The sequence below is a fragment of the Ochotona princeps genome, chromosome 27, assembly GCF_030435755.1.
Source record: "Ochotona princeps isolate mOchPri1 chromosome 27, mOchPri1.hap1, whole genome shotgun sequence".
Lineage (NCBI taxonomy): Eukaryota > Metazoa > Chordata > Mammalia > Lagomorpha > Ochotonidae > Ochotona > Ochotona princeps.
In genome coordinates, this window is record NC_080858.1 from 9,334,942 (window position 1) to 9,359,625 (window position 24,684).

The 24,684-nt window shown below is 40.8% G+C and overlaps 1 protein-coding gene across 1 annotated transcript in view; it reads left to right on the plus strand.

Annotated features, from left to right (window-relative positions):
* The window catches only part of BCAT1 (branched chain amino acid transaminase 1), a 48,851-nt gene extending 33,271 nt beyond the window's left edge, over positions 1 to 15,580 (plus strand). Inside the window, exons 7-10 of the mRNA XM_058655828.1 lie at positions 380 to 465; positions 2,993 to 3,133; positions 5,402 to 5,476; positions 15,348 to 15,580. Of these exons, the coding sequence (XP_058511811.1) occupies positions 380 to 465; positions 2,993 to 3,133; positions 5,402 to 5,476; positions 15,348 to 15,389 (344 nt within the window). The 3' untranslated portion in view covers positions 15,390 to 15,580. The remainder of the gene's footprint in view (positions 1 to 379; positions 466 to 2,992; positions 3,134 to 5,401; positions 5,477 to 15,347) is intronic.
* The last annotated feature ends 9,104 nt before the right edge of the window (positions 15,581 to 24,684 follow it).

Below are 24,684 nucleotides of genomic sequence, written 5' to 3' on the forward strand. Positions count from 1 at the left end.
ATGCTTTGTCAGGACCAGTGTTCCAGAGTAGGAGCCTCTTTACATCTTTCTAAGTACTAACTGACATTAATATATGAAGATAAAAGTTGCTATCAGAATATCCCTCTTAAGAATATTCTTTGTGAAGCTATTAGTTTATCTTCTGCTTTTTCCTGAATTAGGATAAACAAGATGATCAGATGAATGCTTTTTTCTTTTTTCCACCTTGAAAATCAGGTTCTTCGACAAGGGTGATTGGTTTTCTAGAATTGGGAGATTTAACCATGTGCAACAGTAATACTATGATTTCTTTTGTACTTATTAGTAGTTTAATGGTTATTGAGAGAAGCCCTGCCTAACCCATTTACAATTTGCAATTTTCCCAATTTCTAATTGACAGAAGAAGAACTGGCAACTCCTCCGCTAGATGGCATCATTCTCCCGGGAGTGACGAGGCAGTGCATTCTGGACTTGGCACACAAGTGGGTGGGTGCCTTTGACATGAGTCACTTTGGTTAACCTCAAAGACAAAGCAATCCAGATGAGCCCTGTCTGCTGGTGAAACTGTAGCCTGAGATTCCAACCTGTGTGATCAGATACGTCCTGTTGGGAGGAAGGGCAGAGCAGAACCAGTTGAACAGGATGTCCTAGTGCTACTGCTCTCAGTTCCTACAGCATGCGTCTCCTACCAACATTCCTGGGTTCCACCTGGTGTCTTCCAAACCAGCCAGCCCTTAATGCTCCAAGAGTCAGTGTCTGGCACATGACCATGATCTGGAGTACTTCCTTCCCACTTTCGATTCCAGTGGAACCACGCTTCCTGATAGAAATGGAACCGTGTTACATCAGTGTTTACTAATATCACATTTGTTTGACTGCCCTCCTCTCTGTATTACTTCTTCTAGTCCTGCTAAATTTCTACATGTATCAAAGTTTAAATTCTAGCAATTGTTCTGCTAAATTTCTAGCAAGAGTGATGTCATCTTCAGTAGACTAGCAAGAGCTTTGATGTAGGCAACTATGGCCGTTTGGTGTAGAAAATGACGTGATATATTCAAGGAGAATACTGAGTGATTTGGTTGTGGGGCTCAGATTCCTGGATTGGTACTTTTCACCCGTGTGTTACAAATGCCTTCAAAGACCACAAAAAGGCTTTGTGTGTAATGTGTCCAGTGGTACTGATAGGGCAGATGTTATCAGGAGAGTACTTGCATGGTTTCTTTAGGAAAAGTTTTGAAAATAGAGGAAACGTGTATAACTAATTCTACAGTATGCTGAAGTAGACAAGACTCAACTGCCACATGCTGGCTGGCACATTGGTCATGACATTTACCAACTGTTGGGATAGTTTCAAACAGCTTGGCATGTCCTAAATATGTTTGCAGTTGAAAAGATATTTTTGAAGCTTGGTGATTTTTGTCTTATTAAAGAAAAAAAAATCAACCAAGTACAGAAGGTTTGATGACAAGCTGTAAGTGGAAATGCTTTCCCACACGAATGATTTGCTAGCATAGAAAACAGGTTATTATGGAGGAAGTTTTTTTTTTCCTGACTCCTTAGCTGTAATTTATTTTAAAAGCTATTTTAAAACAGTGAGACTTAATATGCCAAGAGGCATGTGGGGGGTTACCTCCACTTGCTAGACAGGGAAAATTGTCCAAAGATAAGTAGGGGTGAGCAGGATAAAAACAACTTAGTTTATTCACAAGGAACTTTGTTCTTTTCTTTTTCTAGAACATAAAACTCAACTTGTTTTCAATTATCTTGGCTGATTTTCTGGACCTTATTTATTTATTTATTCATTTACCTTTGAACAACGTAATTGTAATTGGACACTAAAATAGGTTGGAACTTGCAAGGAGCCATCTTTTGATTGCAGACATATTTTCCTATCCTTCCAAATCCACTTAAAACATGATGCATTCTTTTAATGATTTGCATCTTGCCAAGAGCTTTGATGTCCATTTTATCTATTGTGGATTTGCAGGTTTTCAAAAAAACACTCTCACTCTTTTTTAGTACCAACCTTTTTTTTTTATTGCTCTTGGTTCAAATAGGCTGTTGACTAATTGAAAGGAATGAGAATTAAGCAGATTAAAGATTGAGTGTTGGAGCTGGAGCTGTGGTTTAGTGAATAAAACCACTGCTTGTGAAGCCTGCATTCCTTATGGGTGCTGGTTTGAGTCGTAGCTGCTCTGTGTTCTGATCCATCTTCCTGTTAATGTGCCCAAGGAAAGCAGCAGCAGAAGAAGCCTAAGGCTTTGGGCTCCTGCTACCCCCGTGGGAAACTCCTGGCTCCTAATTTCAACCTGGCCCAGCCTTGGCTTTTGCAGCCATCTGGGAAGTGAAGCAGTGAATTGAATATCTCTGTGTGTCTCTTTCCCCTCTTTCTAGAATTCTGACTTTAAAATAAATAAACAAGTCTTTGGAAGAAACAAATGTCAAATACTTAAAAGCATCACAACTTTCTGTTTCATTTTCCATCCCTAAGCAAGGTATTTAAATCTTTTAGCAGAGGTCAATGAAGTTACCTCATTCCACAGTGGAACTCAACTAGGTGTGATCCTAACAGAGAAGGAAGAGGATTAATGGTTAGAATCAACATCAGTCAACTTGGAAGAAGAAATAATATGTGCAGTGCATTTTCTCAGATCAAGTCCAAATGTACAATTTTTTAAATGAATTTTTCGTACATCCAAGCTCGATTTTTGTTGTTTTAACTCTTAAGAAATTCAATAGAAAAAAGCACAGATGAAGTATTTGAATTTGCATAAAAGTAGCAAACAAAATTTGTACAAATAATTATAACATTATATAATATTTCCTTTATCATAAAATAATGCTTAGGCTTAATTTACAGTGTGCATTAAGCAGCTTCTGTGATCTGTCAGTTTGTGACAGTTTGTTTATGACAAATCTAAGACAGGCATGTGATGGCTGTGAAACCGAGTTCAACCAGGAGGTAATGCAGAAAAAGCAATGTTGCTTTTCTGTTTCGTACTATCCCCAACAGGGTGAGTTTAAGGTGTCGGAGCGGTACCTCACCATGGATGACCTGACAGCAGCCCTGGAGGCCAACAGAGTGAAGGAGATGTTTGGCGCTGGGACCGCATGTGTGGTTTGCCCAGTTTCTGCTATACTGTACAAGGGTGAGGTAAGACGAGTATTTCTTCACTTCCTGTAATTTTCAACGCTTGCCTATAATTGGATTAATTTTAAATGTGTGAGTGAAATTCTAGTTGAACCCAGGATGCAAAGGTTATTATTCTTATTTTTGCTTGTCTTTTTAATGACTTCACATTACATTAACTGTGCCATTTATCCAGATGAACATGTTAGTCTATTGCTCTCATCATTCCAGTGGTTTCTTGTGAGTTCAAACCTTGTGGGAAATTTTTTTTTTTTGATAAGTGGTTGACTGCCTTATATAGATTTTGATGTTGAAGCAGCTCCAGCAGACTTGCTTGTTCATCGCCTGCCACCTCGTTAAGCAAGGCTTCCTTGCAGGGAGTCAGATTTCATTTCTCATTTGTTAAAGTACTTCTTAGCAATTGGTTTGGGATGGCCAGTGGTTATGGGAAATGAACTTTACTGGTCAACTCCTTTGTTATTTTTACTATTGTTATTAATTTTTTAAGAAAGAAAAATTATTTCTTTAGCTTTATTTTTGTTTGAAAATCAGATTTACAAGAAGAGGAGAAATAGATTTTTCATCTGCTGGTTCACTCCCCAAATGCTTGCAGTGACCAGAGCTGAACCTGAAACCAGTATCCCAGAGCTTTCTCTGGGTTTCCCGTATGGTCCCAGGGCCCAAGGACTTGAATCATTCTCTGCCGCGTTCCCCGGTTGTCAGCAGGAGCTGGATTGGAACCCACGTCCATAAGGGATGCCTGTGCTGCAAGCGGAGGCTTAGCTTGATGAGCCACCATGCTGACCCGTTATTGTTTTCAGGGGAGAGTTACAGAGACTGGGAAGACAGGGAAGACAGGGAAGGTGAGGGAGGTTGGAGGGATTAACTTCCCAAACGGCCATAATAGACAGGGTTTAACCTGAAGTGCCACAGTGCCTTATTAATCTACAATTAATAAGCATATTACTTTACAAACTTTATAGTTAGTCAGTCAGTCAGTTAGCATTTACTAAGCATCTTCCAAAAGGAACTCAAGATGTGGTTGGGAGAAATGTTCACCTCTTGTGTTAATTTTATATTGCATTGTTTTCCTGTTTTGTTGGGGTTTTTTGCTTCCCCTTTATAACAAAGCTCCAATAGTTAGTAATGAAATCTAATTTCATAACTTTAAAGCATATAGGCCTTATCCTTGTTACGCAAACTGGCTTTAATTTCTCCTATTTAAAATGATTTCTGCTGGGTTTTCAGTCCTGCGATACAGTTGTTTTTCTTCAGCTGATCAGATCAATTTTTTTTTTTTCTGCTGTGTTTGATGTTGCCTGATCCCTTGCTTCGAGTTTCTAACTGGCTTTGAGGAATTGCTTCTGACATAATTGCCCATATGACCTGATCAGTCAGTGCTTGGGAAAGTTACTATTCTGTGTTCTGTCAGTGCTCGCCATGACTAGGATCTCACTTCTTAGTGTCTTTCCCTTGTGGAAGTGTCGGCATCGGGGTGTGACTCCTCTCTGTGAACTAATTCTATCATTAGGTCAGGTTTTTTTGAGCACCAATTATTTCACCTAGAAAGAAGTTTATATGATTTAATGTGTTTTTAATGGGTCTATTTTAGGGGGACATTTAGAGCTAAAAGGTCCATCTAATTATCCTGTTATACAAAGAGAGCACAGAGTATCTGCTAAAATCAAACTATCCAACGCCTCTAAGCCAACAAGGCATGAACAGGCATGGCTTAGATATACATTGGTGCCAGGTGGTGCCAGGAAATGTCTTCCAGCCTTTTATGTAATCACGCTCCCCAAGATTGTGGAGGCTGTGGCCCTGGAAATGTAGTTTGGGCTCCAGATGGGTTTAGGAGCCCTTTATGTGAAGGCGTAGGCCCGCTTTAATTGATGTCCCTGAAATAACTTGCTTTGATTTGGGGCAAAATATCATTGAGCTCCTGTTCCCTTGCCATGCTGTTAGATGTAGAAGATAACCAGAGTCTTGGAAGAGGCCTCATTCTTTAAACTCAGCCTCTGTTGCAGGTATCTCGGCTTCTTGATTCCTCGGGTCACCTGGGCTGTTACATATAAAATAGTTGTCCCTAAAATTCTGTGATAGGTAGTAAACATCCTATCAGTGACTTGTGAGTTTTAATCATATTCAAAATAGAAAGAAACCCTTGGCATAAAGAGCTACCGTGCATGAGCTGTAGGTTACAGTGTCACTCTTTATTTCAGTGGGATTGCCTTCCTGTAGGATTGCTGCTTGTCTCATCTTCAAATGGCCTTGTTTCTCTGCTTTTTGTAGACAATGCATATTCCAACTATGGAGAATGGTCCTAAGCTAGCAAGCCGTCTCTTGGGTAAATTGACTGATATCCAGGTAAGGGTGTTTCTTCCTCCCCTCCGTTCTTCTCCTTCCCTCCTCCCCTCTCTTTTTCTTTCCTCTGCTTTTCTTTCTGTCTTAGAGAGATAGACCCATCTACTGGCTCATTTTCCAAATGAGCTCAATAGCTAGAGTTAGGCTGGTCCAAAGCCAGGAGCCTCTTCCATGTCTGCCATGTAGGTACGGAGGCCTAAGGTCTTAGACCACCATTCACTGCTTTCCCAGGCACATTAGCAGGGAGCTGGTTCTCAAATAGAGCAGGAAGATCTCAATCTGGTGTCCACATGGGGGCCCATTTGTGATGCTGGCACCATAGGTGGTAGCTTTACCCACTACACTACAGCGCTGGCCTCATAATGTGTTTCTTTTCAAATCTCACCTGTTCAGCCTGAGTTCAGAACCAGCTCATGTTCTGATGGATAGAAGAGATTAAATATTGCAACTTGAAATCAGTCATTTCACACTATGAGAAGATGTTCCTCATTGTATTTGTGGACACAATCAAAGCAGAAATGGGAAAGAGGATTCATGTTTAAATACCAAATGGCTTTCCATCATAAGAAATAACTCTATGAGTCATGGTCAGCCTTGGAGTTCAGATAGTATTGAAGATGCCTGGCTTTTGGGCCCTGTTCATGCCTCAGACTCCAGCTGCAAGCTCCCACAGACCACATGCAGGGAGGTGAGGGTCACAGCTCAGGGAACTGGCTTCCTGAGCTGAGTTTGTGACTCCAGACTTTGGTCAGGCCATATCCCAGCACTTGGCAGACATTTGGGAAGAGTGAATCAGTGGAAAGTAAGGTTAGCAACATTGTGTGTGTGTGTTTTATTCTGAAGTATAAATGTTGACATTTAGAAATTCCATTACACTGGATAACATATTTTTATCTCCCCCAAAAAACGTTAAAAGTTGCAGAAGGCGCAGTAAGAAAATTATATTACCTATGATTTCAAACCTGAGATTTAGTTATTTCTAATCTTTGATCTTAAACTTCCATATTTTGTTAGCATTTATATACTTTGAAATACTTTTTTTCTAGCAAAGTGGGATTATGTTATAGTTTTTTCTTTTTTCACTTAATATGCTTTTTTGCTTAAAAGCCTTTGTCAATATTTTTCTTAAAACCTGTGTCTGAAGTTTAATGAAATTCACTAGACTTATGTACAATGTTTTGTTTTTGTTTTATGCTTTACATGAGTCATGCTGTTGATGGTTCTTCCATTATCGTGAACAATGCATTTTTGGTTATTTACTTAGGATAAATCTCTGGGGTTATGATTTTTGGATCAACAGTATGTTCATCTATTTTTCTTTTTATAATATTAACTTTACTTTGTTGTTTATTTCTGAGCAGCTGCCTGGAGTACAATTTTAGGTGGTTAAATAGGCACATGAAATGCAAGACTGTTTTGTAACTTGGAAATATTTTACAAATTCTTGCAGGGTTTTGTTGAGCATGGATGGCACCATTGTAATTTGCTAAGAAGTTCCTGAAAGGAGCCGAGTCTCATATTGAGAAATAAAATAAAATAAAATCATATCAGATGATAATCATAACAGTAAGATGTACTTAAAGCAGTGGACCTCTGACAACAGTAATTCAAGTCTTTGCATAGTAGTAACAGTAGTAATTTTGAAAGGCTTACTCAGCTATTTTAATTGCGGTTTTTGAAACAACGAATTCTCTTCCATTCTTCAACAAAGGTTTTCTGTATGAAATTATTTCTATAATGGTGAATTAAGGGCTCTTAATATTTGAGGAAGTAAAACATTTACTTAAGAGTTGTTTTCTGTCTTCATATACAGGAGCAATTAAAGTAATTTAAGAGGAAGCTATTAAATATTTCTAAGGGGTATTTTCACAGTTTTCAGAATTATACAAAATCATCTGTTGAACTTAATCATTAATTTTTATGCAAATAAATAGCATAAATAGAAGGAAGAGAATATAATTTGTTAGATTATGAAATACTTTATCCAAAATTGGTTAGAGATTGAGGGAAAAAAAAGTTGAATCCATGTAATCATAGCCATCTTGGAAAATTTTCTTGAACAAATTACACCTGTGGAGCCCTTGACAAGCAATCCAACATTTCAGGATTACTTCCTAGAGATTATATTGCAATAAGAGGGTTAAATTTGTTTGATTTGATTATAGAAAGGTAAAAAACAAAAACTGTACTGAAAGAAATATCAAAGTCAAGTTAATAGTTGACATTGGGGGAGATCTGAGTGGAGCCGAGCAGATCCAGTCTTCAGGTTTTGGGTATGTATGGAGGGAACCACACAGAGGCAATGACAGAACTGTGACTGTTCTGAGAGTGACAAAATACATGCAGTGGGGTCAGGTAATTGAAACAGCAGCTCGTGTTGTTGCTTGGGATGCCCACATTGCCTTTGAAGGCCCACTGATGTCCATCCGTCCGGCTTCCTGCCAGGATGATGCTCAGAGGCAGCAGGTGATGGTTCAAGTACTTGAGTCGCTACCACCCAGCAAGGAAGAACACAATGGAGTACCTGGCTCTTGACTCTGGCTTCAGCTCGCCCAGCTATGCTTGCTGCCTGGATTTGAGAAATGAACTAGCAGATAAAAGAGCTCTTTCTGCTCTTATGTTTCTCTGTCCCTCTCCTTCCGTCTGTCTTTCTTTCTTTCCTTCTTTCTTTCTTTCTCTTTCTGCTTTTCAAAGAAAAGTTAAAATGAAAACAATAATTTAAACTATGCATTATGCTGATCATTATACTATAGCTATTTTCCATATTATTATAATCCCAAGAGTGTGAGTAAAGAGAAGTCTAAATATGATTTTCAGTTAAGATGGTAAGCCATTACCAAGGTCCTTAGAAACACATTTTCAAAAGTAGTAGTATGGATATCAAAAGAATGGAAGTGACTAAAGGAAATGTTCTTTGTTAACTCACTCAACAAATGCAGGGATGAAGGAGTCTAAAATTAGTTCATGTATGAGCTGTGGATTTAAAAAATTTCTACCAAAAAAAGTTATTATTTACTTCTATTTTTTTTCACGAGCTTTTGGAAATGCCCCTGTATTGAAAACAAATTTTGTACTGCCCTATTTGCCACTAGCATAGTATTGTAAAAAAGGATGAAAATGTTAGAAAAGAATCTGAATCCCTGATATAGCAGAAGGAAAACACAAATTCAACGTGATTGTGACTATAAAAAGGAGTTTAAAATAAACAAGTAATGAACACTCATATGCAGTGCAATATCAGGAAAAATAACTTTCTCTTCTAACTTTATACAATCTTAAGGGAACTTGGTGCTTGTGGCAAAAAAGAAGTTAATGATTGCTTATTTTACCCAAGATACTAAAGCATCATGGTAGCACTCTGAAAATTAACAATAGAAAAAGAGCTCCATTCTCAACAAAGACACGAAGAGATACAGTCACAGGACACGGATGATAGTACAGTGGTTCTGAATGAACCACAAACCAGAAGTTCCAAATCGGCTACAAATTGCTCAGTACCGAAGGCCTGCCATCCATTCATAATCGAAAACCGCATCTTTCTTCTTCAATTATTTTATGTCTGTGCATAGGAACCTAAAATCTTAAAATTGCCCTTACAACATGGCAAATCGGTGCTGTCTGCCAAGCGGCTAGGTCGTCTGTTTCCAAGAGAACTAATTTTGGTAATTATTACGGAAAAAGCAGGGTATTGCGTCAGGTTTTACATTTGATCTCTTTTGGCATGAGTGGAAATGTGGAAGTTTGCTACAAAGTTGTTCTAGTAAATTGAAGAAGAAAGGCAATGGCAGCCACCAAACACGCTGCAAGGCTTGTACCAGTATGACCCGGGGGAGAATTCCTCCTGAACCACAAGATTTGGCTTTCGTTTTAACTTCTCCGCTTCTGTGCATGAATAAGAGTCTCTAAGGTCGAGTGTTCTTCCATGTAGATAATTAGCCGTACAGCACTGTGGCTCTGAGATGATTCTCCCAGTACCTCCTGGGAGGGCCACATTTCACATGAAAGTGGCTTTTCTTTTTGCCTTGTTCGTAAGCAACAGGAAAAAAACACATCTGTGTTCCTCTTCAGCCAAACATGTCCTTGGAGATATTAGCCATGCTTTCTCCGTGGCTTTTCCTGCTATTCCTTTTTGCTATTCCAGTTAAGACCTTCATCACTCTGACTCCCACTGTTTGTGGTCCTCTGTTCTCCATGTGTGCTCTGCCCTCTGGACCCCTCATGCCTTTGCTGCACCTTTTATAATTTGCTGAGCTTATAAAATCTTCTCTGCACTTTCATCCATATTCATCTCCTTTTAAATCTCTTGAGTAACACCCCAATTCCTATTGTCCACACACCTCACTGAAATGTTGGTGCTTCCCTCAACTTCCGTAATGCCAAAGATGATCACCCAAGACCTCGATTTTGCCTAGTAGTTAGTGCTACGTGCGTCCCTCTTTTGTACTGTTTGAGACGTGGAATTGGTGTGTTTCTCTACTTTTGTTACACAGCGTTTGCACAGGGCTGACACACACCGTACACGTGCAGTGAAGGAATGAAGAAATGAATGAGGGGGGAGGCATCAAGCAGATGCATTTACTAGCAAGTAGAAAAATGGATTCTGATAGAGCAGAAATTCTTGCACAGTTTGGAAACCACACTGACAATAGTGCAGTGACTTCTTAGGCCATGTGGCTGTGTTTTCTTCTACCACACCTGTTTTGCAGGGGTGGGGGAGGTTTAATTTTTATTTATCTGAAATCTGTAGATAGTTAGGCAGATTCCATTCTGATTCACTCCCCAAGTGCCCACACCAGAGCAGACAGGGCCAGGTCAAAGCCAAGAGCCAGGAACCTTGGGCATGTCAATGGCAGAGACCCACCTACTTGAGCCATCCCCTGCAGCTTACCAATGTGCCCAATTATATTATACTAGAGTCAGGGGCCAGCATTATGCTGTAGTGAGTTTAACCACTGCCTATAATGTTGGTATCCCTTAGGGAGACAGTTCAAGTCCTAACTGCTCCATTTCAGATTCAGCTTCCTACTAACGTGCCCGGGAAAGCAGCAATAGATGGCCCAAGTTTTTGGACCCTTATTGGAGACCCAAATGGATTTTCAGGTTGCTGGTTTCCAGCTTGCTCTATAAAGATTTATTTATTTATTGAAAGGGAGAGTTTCAGTGATAGAGTGAAAATCTTTCATCCACTCATTCACTCCCCAAATGACTGCAGTGACCAGGGCTGTGCCAGGCCTGAGCCAAAAGCCAGGAGCTTCCTCCAAGTCATTCACATGGTCCAGGGGCCCAAGAACTTGGGCCATCCTCCACTGCTCTCTCAGGCACATTAGCAGGGAGCTGGATCAAAAGTGAAGCAGCCAGCTTTCCAACCAGTGCCCAAGTGAGATAGATACCCAGCAATGGCCCCAATAAATAAATCTTAAAAGAAAATTAGGCTAGAGTCAGAATCAAAGCTATCATTCATGCACACACATATCAATTCAGGGTATGATCATCCTCTTAAAGAAAAGAAAATATACACTTTAAAAAAAAAAAGATTTATTCATTTTTATATGAAAGCCTGTTTTAGGAAAGAAAGGAAAGTAGGGAGAGAAATCTTCCATCTTCTGGTTTGCTCCCTAAGGGGCTGCAACAGCTGAACTTATCTGAAGGCAGGGACTAGGAGCCTCTTAGTTTCCCATGTGGACACAGGGGCCCAAGGGCTGAAGCCATCCTCCACTGCTTTCTCAGGCCGTAAGCAGAGAGCTGGATCAGAAGAGAGCAGGCGGGATGCAGACCAGTACCCATATGGGATGCCGGTGCCGTGGATGTAGATTTATCCTATTGTGGCACAGTGCCTGTCTGAAAACAAAAATGCAATTTTTAAAAGATTTATGTATTTGTATTGGAAAGGCATATTTATAGAGGGAAAGATAATCTATTCCCAAGTGGTCGCAACAGTCAGAGCTGAGCCGATCCGAATCCAGGAGCCAGGAGCTTCTTCCAGGTCTCCCGCATGGGTGCAGGGTCCCAAGGCTTTGAGCTACCCTCAACTGCTTTCCCAGGCCACAAGCAGGGAGCTTGATGGGAAGTGGAGCAGCTGGGATGCAAACCAGTGCCTATATGGGATCTCGGCACGTGCAAGGCGAGGACTTTAGCCACTAGGCTATCATGCTAGGCCCAGAAAAATGCAAATTCTGTCTGATAAGATCTGGCATTTCTACACAGTTATTTTTCTTTGAAAAAGTAATTATAATTATCCATCAGCCACTTTAACTGTCTGATTGCCAAGTGCTTAGGTGTACTACAGATATAAATTATCTGTAATATCTGATTTCTTGGCTATGTCTCTGAGTGCTATGGTTTTACATAAAAGCATAAATTGCTGGGTGAGCGTGCTAAAAAACCTAGTATATGTTATGCCAATTCGTGGAACGATAGGAACTGTGACAATCATCTTAGCCAAATTGATTGTAATCGCGTGTCAAACTGCTAATTGAAAGCTAATTTCACCAGTGAGATTAACAACGAAGTGATGATAATTATGAATCACAGCTCATACATCTTCAGAAAGGGCAGTACACTGACATCTGACATCTTGTAAACTGAGGGCATTGCAAAGAGGGGGAATAAAACACGCATGTTGTTCTTTAACCGAAGTTGGGTTAACATCGTACGGGCAAATCAGGCGGGATGAGCCGTGTTTCCGTCATAGTTCATCATGCAGCAAGTAGTGGGAATTTCCACTCCATGAGCAAATCTTTCTGATGTGGAGGAAGCAAGCAGCCCACACAGCATCCCTCATACTTCTTTTACTCCCCTTTTCGTACAAACCCCAAGACGGTGGGTAAACCCATTTTTGACCCCGAGTGTTTTGGTCAGTTTGATAGATTGTCTTCACTGAGATTCCTAAGAGCAGCAAGTACATGAAGAGTGAGCTGGGGGAAACAGAACATTGTTCTGAGACAGGACAGTGGGCTGGTGAGCCTCAGCGTTCCTCTGTGTGAAACGGAAGCTGTGTTTCAAGCAGTCATTGCTCAGGGCCAACATTTGAGGAACCGTGCTGTGAAGGAGAGTTGCTTCTGTCTTGCTCATAAATCAATTTTTAAATTTTTCGAAAATTTGTTCTCACAGAATTTTCTATAGAAGCCTTTGCTGGGATCCCAGGATATACAACAGATAGGAGGAGTGGGATTGTTCTGCATTCAAGAATGAAAATCCACAGCCTCGTTCGTTTGGGTTATTCCTGTGTTGGAGGTGGTTTTTGATGATCTTGCTAATGCAGCAACTGTGAGGTTTCATGTTCATTGAATCTGCTGTTAGCTTGGGATTGATGGGCCGGCCTGTCCTTAAGAGCAGGGAAATAGTCTGGGTGTTCCAGGCCAGCTCAGAGATGGATTTGCTTGCCCCACGCTTGGGTAGGGAGAGCTCTCCCATGTCACACATGGTGGCTTATGGAAGCATGTGTGATGTAGTGCAGGCTGCCGTGCAGAAATTAGAACTTGGGAGAGACCCTGCCAGAACCTGGGCTCCATCTTTGGCTAACTGCAATCTTGTTAAAGTTATTTAATCTTCCTCACGTTCCATTTCTCGCTTACAAGACAGCATTGGTAGTGGCACATATAACCTAGGGGTACTGTGAGGATGATTGAGGTAGTAAGTCTTTTAGCTCTTGCCATAGTGGCCTTGCCAGGGGGTCAGGGCTCAAAAGGTGAGAGGTTATTTCAATACAGGTGTTTTCTAAGTGAGTGAGTCTGTGGCTGTAGAACTAGCTTTCTCTTTCTGGCACGCAACATCTACATGTCATTTAATTTGGTTTTAAATATTAAAATTCAAATTTGCTTTCTAAAAAAGGTTTATTTGAGAGGCAGAGTTACAGAGGTGCAGCAGGGGCAGGAGAGTGGGGGCAGCAAGAGCCCTCTGGTTCACTCCCACAGTGGCTATAATGGCTGGGGCTGAGTCTGGTTGAGTGTGAGAGCCTCGAACTCCATCCAGTCTCCCATATTGGTGGCAGAAGTGCAGCCACTTGGATCATCTTCCTCTGCTTTCCCAGGCACATCAGCAGGGAACTGGGTCACAGTGGTGTAGCCATTGCTGAAGTTGCCACATGTATGGGATGGCAGCATTGCAGGTCGCAACCTAACACACCACCCCCTTAGGTCTGCTTTTTAAAGCAAATTCTTTCTTAATGCAAATGATCAAATTCTGATTGATATAGTTGCATAACCTTTGAAGGAATTTAAAAAATTGGGATGCTACTGTAACACAAGCAACTTTGATTTGGAGAACAAAGTCTCTTTAATATCCACAGTTTGTCAACTTTACTGTTTGTGTCTGTGGACATAAAAACACTCCTTAGTGCACATCCCAATTAGCTAGAAGTGCTTGCTACATGCAGGTTGTCAGGAACCATCCAGAGCTTCTGCTTTGATGCGAGTCCTGCGAATTTGCATTTCTGACAGGTTTCCAGCTGATGCTGACCCTCGTGATCCGGAGAACACACTTGGAGCATCACTTTTTTATTTAAAAAATGCATTTGAAAAGTGGAGAACAAATCTTCCATCCCCTGATGGAACAGTGTGGACCCAATTAAAGGCAGTACCCTGAAACCCAATTCGGGTCCCTAACCTGGGTAACACTGTTCCAACCCAAATACCTCCTAAGCCTTCACCTGCTGCCGTCCTGAGTGCACACGAGCAGTAAGCCGGTGTTGGGAGCAGATCCAGAACTCAAGCCCAGGTGCTTCACCACTGGATACGGCTGTCCCGGGAGACATCTTAACTGCTGTGCCAAATTCCCAGCCTGTATCACTCATTGAAAAGTAACGAAGACCAATTTCCACTATGTGGTTTCATTTGGCGAATAGAGGGAAAACGTGCTTCTAAAAGTTTGTTGAAAAATGGAATTAAAAGATTATTTTGAATAACAAAAAAAAAGATTATTTTGGCATCAGAAATTTGAAATGCTTGCCAAGTTTTTGGATAACACACATTTTTCAGAAGCTTTTTTATTATTGCTGCTGGTTCACTTACCAAAGGCCTGCAGCTGCTGGAAAAGGAGCAGACAAAGCCAGGAGTGAGGGAATCAGTGCAGGCCTCCCCAGTGGGTGGCAGGAACTCAATGCAACTTGCATGTGCTTTAGCAGGAAGCTGGAGCATGGTATTGAACAGGCGCACGCTGATGTAGAGTTTGGGAATCTTCATAGAAATCTAACCACTTGTGCGCTCCTGAAGTTTTTTGAAGTAGCCTTGTACTCTGTGTTTTAGGATCTGTGGCATCACTTAAGTTTCTGCCATAATTATAAAATGTGTGATTTTTTTCTAGGTAGTTCATGTGGAAAATCTCCCGAAGTATTTTTTAATTGGAAATTAGATACATGGAGAGAAGGAGAGACAGATAGATCTGCCATCCATTTGTTCACTCTCCAAGTGGCCACAATGGCTGGAGCTGAGGCCAGGACCATGGAGCCTCCTCCTGGTCTCTCACATGAGTACAGATGCCAAGGTGTTGGGCCGTCCTCTACTGCTTTCCCAGGCCATAAGTATGGAGCTGAATACGAAGTGGAGCAGCTGGGACAGGAACTGGTGCCCATATGGGATCCTGGTGCATCAAGTGACAACTTTAGCCACTAGGCTACTGCTTCGGGTCCCCTATGTATATTTTCTCCTTCATTTGTGTTAAGCCTCTAGTCTCATTTTTGAACCGATAAAAACAGATTCTGCACATAATCTTAGCAAGCAGTCTAATGTCATTTTCAGTGTGAATATGCATTTCCTGTTGAGAACGGAATTGAAGCTTTCATTCAACCTTGGCTGTTAACAAGTTTGTGTCTGCACTCTTTCTGTGGTGTTACCTTCTGTACTGACTGACATGTGCTTTCTTGTTCTCTTTATTGTAGTATGGAAGAGAAGAAAGTGACTGGACAATCGTATTATCCTGAGTGGGAAACAGGATACCAACTGTACGCGCTTGGGATAAACCTGTTGCAATTGAATGGTGATAGAGTTCTTTGGCTACCTGTTAGTTGTTGTCCATACTGTAGCTTGTAGGATCAGTGTGTTCTAAGGATGATTCTCTTACGCTAGAGAAAACAAATTACAATCATTAATGGTGTCTTGTAACCTTGGTAATAGTCGCTACATTCTCTTTTCCTAGAAAAATAATAATGCAAGTCACTTAACATAGAATTTCCCTTAGTAATTTGCCTCCCTTCATCCTTTTTTAGATAAAAATAAAATGTTTACTCCTTGGTATAAATTATGCTCTGCTCCTCAACCAACTGAGCTGATTGGAATATACTTCATGGATGTCATTCCCTGCATTGCATCTTTATCTTTGGAAAGTGTCATTTTTTTTTTAATATCAAGACTTTGGGAAAAAACTGGATTTGCTTCATCTCATGTGTTTGCAGGCCCCTGAGTCCATCTCAGGGCTTGTATCTTGTAGTTGCTATCACAGTCCTCTCCAGTCTCACCCTGTGTGTCAGTGAGGACTGAGCACACGTGTGCTGTTGCCCTTGCCACGAGGTGTTTCATTGGCTGTCGGTCAGGCTGCTAGAGGACGAAGGATCTTATGCCTTAAGATCTTGGTATGCCCAATGCCTGGCTTGCGGTGGCAACTCAAATCCACGTGGTACATAATGAATGCCTGTGTAGCCTCCGTATAAGTGTATTTTGTTTTCTGTATTATGAATCGTCCTTATTGGAATTTGTGATGGATTCAGTCAGGGTATGTATTAACTTCGTAGTCACTTTATATTCCCTTGACCACTAAACTGGTGCAGATACTCAAAGGTGTAGTTGGTTGAAGGAATCATTTCCGATTTGAAGACTGTCTTGAGATGGGACCAGTAGAGAGGCCACACTATCATGCCCACCAAATGGAGATGACAGATGTTGAATATTAAGTGTTAAATGGCAAATAAACCGTCTGTTGGCAGTGACAGGTAGAAACAAAGAGGTATGTTATGGTTTTTATACTCTATTTTTTTTCTAGGTAGTCTCTATTGTTTTTGTTGAATGGAGATCAGGTGAACAAATGGTGACAGCAGAGAAAGAGCTTTGAATCACAATTGTATCCTAACTGCTTTATCTGGATAAGAAACATTTGTCCTTGGAAGGTCAACTCTCGGATACCAAATTTTGGTTTTCTTCAGTCCTGATAATTTCCATTTCACTGATCATATTTCATTCTTTTTCAGAACAAGGGAAAAGCACATTCTAAAACTTGGATGCACTGGAAAGCTTTCCTTGAGGCATTTAGCAATACGTAGTAAATGGGCTTTGATTCTTTTCCAAAACTTTTTGCCTTAGGGTCTTTTTGAGACATGACTGGTAAAAATGGAAATTAACAAAGATGAAACGAAATAGTGAAAGTATCTTTTGGAAGAATTTTAATTGGTGATATCAGATTTTGGGAGGTCTCCTTTTCAGGTCTTGGGTGCCCTTCAGGATCTCAGCAGCCTAAAAGCACTCGCCTCATTTTTAATATGCTTGTCTCATGCAGACTTTCAGCTGATTTTCACTTGTCTAATGAGAAATGGAAATTATTACTTTGCCATTATATTTTATACATGAACCTACCCATGGTGAAACTTAGAGAACATTAGTTTTGTATGATTACATTAAAAAAATAAACATTGTATGCCCTTGCCATCAGACTAGCTGAAGATTTGGGACATGCATTTGTAAAAACTGGAATTCTCCTAACACAGATAACACAATCTGCCATTCTCATTAAAGTCATGGAAATTGACCTTGACATTAACTTGTTAAGTAGATGTAAAAGGAACATCTGCACATCTTGTTTCCTCATTCACTGTTTGTTTAATTGCAGTGGAGTTGTACAGCAAGAGTGCCATGTTCTATCTAGGCAATTATCCATTCTTCAAGACTTAGTTATCGCAACACTAATTGATCATTTAAGGCGTACGATAGTCTAGCATTAGGAACATGTGAGCTAATCTGCTCAAAAAGATCAACAAATTAATATTGTTGCTGATATTTGCATAATTGGCTGCAATTATTTAATGTTTAATTGGGTTGATCAAATGAGATTCAGCAACTCACATGTGCATGAATATAAACAGACTTGGTGGCACTTAAAATGATCATGATTAACTTACTTTGCATGTGCTCTTCCCGCTTTATCCAGTTTTTACATTTCAAACCCCATTTATCAGCTTTTTCAAAAATATATCTGTAGAAACCAGTATTTTGAAATACGTGTTATTCAGGCATAAGAAAAAGAAAAAAAACCCGTGAGTTTCGTAAGAGATTTGCTGTTAGGAATTTTGTTTGTGTCCATCATGGATTAAGGATTCAGCTCGTGGTATTCTGAGTGTCCCCTTTGGGGAGGTGTGTCCTGACCTGTGGGATGGGACAGCTAGCAGGAAGTAATACAGGAACACTTGCTTTCAGCAGTGCAAAGGCAAAGGAAATAGGAATAACTAGAAATCATGTTAAGGAATTAAATATTTAATGTATGAGTTTGTTTTGGTGTAAAAATATTTTTTTTAAAGTTATACATTATTCTTTCATAATACTCATTTTCCTTCTATTTCAGGGGAAAAAATTGCACCAAAATGAACTCAATTTTGTTTTTTAAGTTATGTTTGCTTTCTGTTTGAAAGCACATAGTTAGAAAAAGAGATTTTCTGTCCACAGGATCATCTCCTCAAATGCCCAGAACAACCATGGTTGGGCAGGCTAGAGCCTGGAGCTAGGAAATCCAGGTGGGTCCACACACAGGGGGCAGGCATCCCGGTGCTTCCATCTGCTGCCTCCCAGATGCCTTAGCAATAAATCTGACCAGAAGTAGAAGAAACGAAACTTGATCCAGCCACTCCAGTATGGGATGGGAACCCCCAAGCAGCAACATAAACTCTGTGCCAAATGCCTGTCCCAAAACTCATAGTTTGGGTTCAAATTGTCCCAGAAATGTTTCGAAGCACCCTTGAGCACTCTTCTTCCTTGTATTGAGTTTGCTCTTGGATTCATTTGGTGGTTTCCAGTCTGAGCCTTCTGGGGCACTTGAAAGCAGTTGATATCATAGGAGAAATGTACAAGCTGTTATTATTAAAACTGCAGTTTCACTTCTGCTTTAGTGTAATTGTGCTGTGAAAACAGCTGCCAAAATAAACTTGCTTATTTTCCCCAGTTCCAGTTCCACTCAGTGCTCCGTCACTGGGTTCTGTTTCCTTGTTAAAAATATCTGTGTTCACTTTACCCTTAGGGAGATGTGGCGGAATGGATTTTAAGTAGAAAACTACCGTTGTTCATCTTCATCGAGTGATACTGTCTAAAATATTTCGAGCGATCAATGTTTGGCAGATGCATCTGGGATAATTGTTAGCAAGGGTTAGAGAAACTCTTTACTTCATTAACTGATCCATAACATGATCAAAGATCAAATAACTTTGTTGTAATATGGATGCGTTTTGCCTAGTTGGATATACAAACATGAAAGTTACAGTTGATAAAGTTAGTTAGAGGATGTTTTGTAACAACTATCTTTTGTCTGCCAGGAGTAGAAATTGTTCAGCTGTCAGTTTTTCAAGTCCAGTCCTCCCCCGCCACTGCCAAAAGGAAGTGCAAGAAATGCGAGCTTTTAAAGAAGCCTTACCTATTACTTGACAGAGTTTATGTAGTTAACTAGAGATTATATTAACTAAAGCTTATAGAGGTTATGTGATAAATGTTGAAATAAAAAACTTAGGTTTGGAAGAGAATAGTATGTAAGCATTACCCTCATGCAATTTATTGTCCATTACTTGACTTTTTTTTTTTATCTATAGGAGCAATGTTTAATAGTTAATAGTTCATAATAAGTAGAGAAATGCCAGCGTGCATGTCTCTTTAAGAAATCACAAGGAATATTTCTTCTAAGTTTTTAGTTATTTCTAAAACTTAATTGAGAGGCAGAGAGAGGTCAAGAGACCAACAGAAAGGAATCTTCCATCCAGTGGGCAGTTTTCCGAATGCCTGCAGTAGCTGGGGCTGAACCAGGCCAAAGAAGGAGCCAGGCACTCAGAGCCCTTCTCCACCAGAAGGAGACGGCTGAGAATCAAATACTTGAACCAGTGTGCTGCCTTCTACTGTGCACATGAGCAGGAAGGTGGGCCCCAAAGTTGAGCTGAAACTTGAACCTAGCTGCTTCACTCTGGGGTGTAGCCGTCCCAAGTGGCATCTCAATTACTGAGCCCAGCTCCCACGTCCATCACAGATATTTTAGGAAATGTGTCTTTTTTTTAATCAACCTTTTCCTGCAGTTTCAAATGAGTTCAAAGGGATATTATGTAGTTATTCAGCCATGACCTGCATGGTGTAAATGAGTTTATTCTGAATTCCTCATTACCGATCTCATGCGTTTGTTTGTGTATTTTATCTAATAAAACCTGCAGATTACAAAATCTTTGTCAACTTCCAAGCCAGTCATACTGCAATAAACCAAGAAAATGAGGCTAGAGTGAACTTTTTAAGGAAATGTCTGTTAGGAACTAGTTGCTCAGGAAAAAATTTTTCTAGAACCAAGGTCTCTTATAGTTTGGGGTTCTTAAGAAAGGCCATTAAAAGTATTACAAAGAGGTGAATTTTTCTTGTTGCCTAAAAACCCTTACTACCTCCCCCCACCACCACCACCACAAAGTTTTATTTTGAAAGGTTGAATTAGAGAGAGGGAGAGACAGACTGAGGACTTCCATTCACTGCTTCACTCCACAAATAGCCGCAACTACTGGGGCTTAGCTAGGCTGAAGCTTGGAGTTAGGTGCTTCTTCAAGGTCTCCCACTGCGTGCAGGGTCCCAAGCATTTGGGCCGTCTTCCATTGCTTCCTTAGGGACATTGACAGGGAAGCTAATACCACGAAGCTTGGGGCTGGCATTGTGCTGCTGCAGATTAAGCTGGCAGCAATGCCAGCATCCCGTCTGAACCCTGGCTCTAGGCTTGGGTTCTACCTGTCATCCAGTTCTCTGTTAATTGCCTGGGAAAGCAGTAGGAGATGTTTTGAGTGCTTGGGCCCCTGCCACCCACATGGGAGATCTGAATGAAGCTCCTGGCGACCACCTGGTCATTATGAACGTTTGGGGAGTGAACTTTATAATTACATAGTAAGTCTCATGGAAGTTTCTTAAGGTTAAATCAATGACAAGAAGTGTATCATAGTTTTTATTTTCTTGGTAATACTATTTACCACTATCTCCTGCTCCTCAGTGGGAGTAAATAACTTACCTGGTGATTAACTGAAATATGTGACAACGGACTTCCGATTTTCTCAAGACTGGCTTCTCATGGTCACTAAAACATTTCTCAAAGTTCAGAAAGGGGTGCAAATATTTTTTGAAGAGTACAGGAAATTCTCAAGAATATGGCTATAAGAAGATGTCAAATCAGATTCTAGAAATAATTCAACTAACCTTTATGTATAAGTAAATCCTACAGATATTTCCTTGTTGAGTTGTTTAAATGAGTAATCTTACAATATACCCACTTAGTCAACACAGGGAGTTAGAATTTTGCTCACGCTTTTGGAAAGGTTGTGCCCGCCTGGTAAGACAGCTGCAGGAAAATTAGTATTTGGGAGAAGTTGTCAAATCAGAGCATACAGATTGGAATGGGATATTGGCTTTGCCGTGGCATTTTTGAAACCTGTTTTCTGGCATCTGAATCTGATCGAAGCTTATGCTGTAATGATGAGTCCCAACCACGATGGCAAGCCTTTAGTCTCTCCCACTGTGTGTGTTTGAAATTCTCTTTCAAGAAAAAGGGAGGGTAGGAAGACACACTGAGTTAGTGAGGATTGGCTTTCATGCAGAATTGCTGAAGGCTCCTGTTGAAAGGATGGAAGCATGTGAGCTGTAATAATAGGGACATGCACAATTGAGTAGGCAAAGGAAACTACCTCATTCTTTGAAGGTTTTGTAAAAGCACAGCAAAATGTTCTCAGATGACTTTATTGTACAAGAGCTGTCTGATGAAAGGACCTCTGTGTGTCTGTGTTTAATGACCGTGGCATTTTGCTCACAACTGACACATTCTGTCATTTGCAGGTCCCTTGTCAGATCTGTAATTGTACAGTTTTTGTTATCAATAAAACAAGTTAAAGGAATTGTGTCTGTGTAGTCTCTTGAGAAAGGCATTGTGCGATGTATAAAAAGTAGTGACACTTAATTACCATTTTTATGTCCCCAAGTCTTGGGTCAGGGTTAAACAAGTATGATATTTTGAAACTGCAATGTTGAAAGTGAAAAAGATTAAGCACACCAGGATGAGTTGGTGGAATCTAAATATATTTCATCTCCAAACACTTTAGTAAAAGAGATACAATGGACATTCCAAAATTGTCCTTTCCCCTGGTTATGGAATTCTCTTAAATAAAATTCAGCCTTGTCTTTTGGGTTTTTGATGGAATGAGGGCTACCTCTTCTCATTCACTATCACTGTGGATCTATTCATAAAACCACACCTGTATGTGGTTAACTAGCTTTAGAAAACAATAAACTTTATAAAGTGAAACGCATCTGGTAATGTGATGTGTCCTTTTTTCATCCAACCAGGTCTTTTACAAATTGCTCTGAAAATGGGTTGGTTGTGTGGCACAGTGGTTGGCACACCCGCCTTCGTATCTGAATGCTCTGCTTCAGACCCCAGCTTCCTGCTAACGTGGACCCTGAGAGACAGTGGGTGATGGCTCAGTTATTCAGGCCCCTGCCATCCCAATGGGAGATCCCACTTGGGTTCCTGGCTGTTGATTTTGGTGTGTCCCAGGGTTTAAACCACCGAATGGAAACTGTCTCCCTGCACTTCTTTTGTTGTTGTTATTGTTCTGAAACCACCTAGCTCATGCACACAAGGATGTTTCCAGCAAAATCCAAGGCTTTCCAAGGAGTTGCTTTAAACCTGAAAGTGTATGCATTCCCAGAAGCTGCTTCTGTCATTCTGTGGAAATCCTGCTCTTTATTTAGGTTTCTATGAGGAAGCAACAGAGTTTGGAAGGTCCAGCAGAGGTCATGAGTGAAGATCTGTGCAGGGACTTTGCTCAGCTTCCAGAAGAGTGACTGAGACCTGACATTCCTGAGGGAGATGACTTTTACTGGAGCCGCTAGGAGGGAGCGGAGGAGACAGCCATCGCTACATCAATATGAAAATCAGTGTGAAGAATTCATTTGTAGAATGATTTTTCTGCTTAACTGACTCAATGTGATCTCAAGCATATTTTTCAAATCATGAATCTGATTCCACATGCATGGCATATGGTATATGTCTTATACCATGACAATTTATTCATAAGCACAATGTGCTATTGTAGCCTCACTTTCATTGTAATGGCAAAAACTTGAAGGATTGCATTCCTGTAACCAAAACACCCATAGCTAAGGCATAGTCTCTAAGCCTAGCAGTCATTAGACTTGATCTTTTTTTGTTTGAAGATTCATGTTCATTGGAAAGGCAGAGTTTACACCGGCCAGGTTCGGGCCGGTGTAAAGCTGCGAACTTCTTTCACATTTCCATATGGGTGTGGGGAGCCCAAGCATTTGGGCCATCCTCTGCTGTTTTCCTCTACACAGCAGTAAGGAACAGCAATGAAAGTGGAGCAGCTAGGACTGGAACCAGTGCCCATCTGGAATGTTGGTACTGCAGATAGAAACTTCCTATGTCACAACGCCAGTGACATAGATTTGTTCTCTTTATCTTATATAAGACATGAGGGTCAGTGTTGCTTAAAACCTGTAACCTTTTCTGCAATGTCACAAAGTTAAGGAAGTTTTTGAAATAATTATAAGAAAAAACAAGATCTCAAAGATGCATGCTGTTTGTATCCCAAATGCATTACACCAATTTTGTAAGCTGAGCTGATTAAATGCAAAAAAAGGTCAACTTCATTTAAGGATAGTGATGCAATCAAATATCTCATTAAAGATTAATCATGATGAATGAATATGATGCATGCTCTCGTCCAAACTCTTTCCAGTTGCGGAATGTAATAAAACATCTCCAATTTCTTTATTTTTAAAGATGTATTTATTATTTTTATTGCAAAGTCAGATATAGAGAGAAGGAGAGACAGAGGGGAAGATCTTCCATTGAAGGGTTCACGCTCCATTGAAGGGTTCACGCTCCAAGCGGCTGCAACAGCTGGAGCTGAGCCAATCCGAAGCCAGGAGCCAGGAGCTCTTCTGGATCAGCCACGTGGGTGCAGGGTTCCAAGGCTTTGGGCCATCCTCGACTGCTTTCCCAGGTCACAAGCAGGGAGCTAGATGGGAAGCAGGGCTGCTGGGATGCAAACCGGTACCCATATGGGTCCTGGTGAGTGCAAGGTGAGGACTTTAGCCACTAGGTTATCCTGCTATGCCCATCTCCCAATATTTGAGTAGATAATGGGAGAATAAGAGCCACTGGCTGATCTTTTGATTCCTACTGAGTTTTTTAAATTGGTAGGGAGAAAATGGAGATTGCAATACCCATCTCATGACTTGTAAGGATTAGTGAGTCCATATTTGTAATGAGTCCATATTTTGCTGGTAGCAAAAGTTAGTGTGCAAAGAGTGAGGTGATGGATTTTTATTGAAAGTGAATGTTGAGAGGTGTCGTAGTGTGGCACATTATGCTGCCACTTTTGATACCAGCATACCATGTGGGCACTGGTTCGAGGCCCAGCTGCTCCACATCCATTCCAGCTCGCTGTTAATGGCCTGGGAAAACAGCAGATGGCCAAGTTCCTGGACCCTTGCTACCCTCAAGGAATTTTGGAGGAAGCTCCTGAGTTGTGACTTTGACCTAGCCCAGCCATGGCCATTGTATCAGCTGGGGAGTAAACCAGTGTATGCAACATTTCTCTCAGTCTCCTTCTCTCTCTGTGACCCAGCCTCTCAAATGTAAATCTTTTTAAAATGTAAGTAAATGTTGGACCGAAAGCAAGGAGGGCATAGAAGCCTTAGACAAGTTGCGTGTGAAGAAACTGGGCTCCCTGCCCCTCAGAGTTCCCAATCTGAAACACAGTTGATGGTGAGTTAGAAATGTGGGAGCTCCTCTACTCTGAGGGGAAAACCAGAGCTGGAGTAAGTACAAGTTGAAGTTAACTCGTATTTCTAAAAACAAAAACCATCCAGTTGCGCAGATCAGTGCCACTATGATAGATCATTTCTTGTATCAGCTTGACCAGGCTCTGATGCCCAGTTCGTTGTCTGCTCCCACATTAGCCTGAGAAGCTGTGCTTTCATGTGATTCAGGAAAACAGT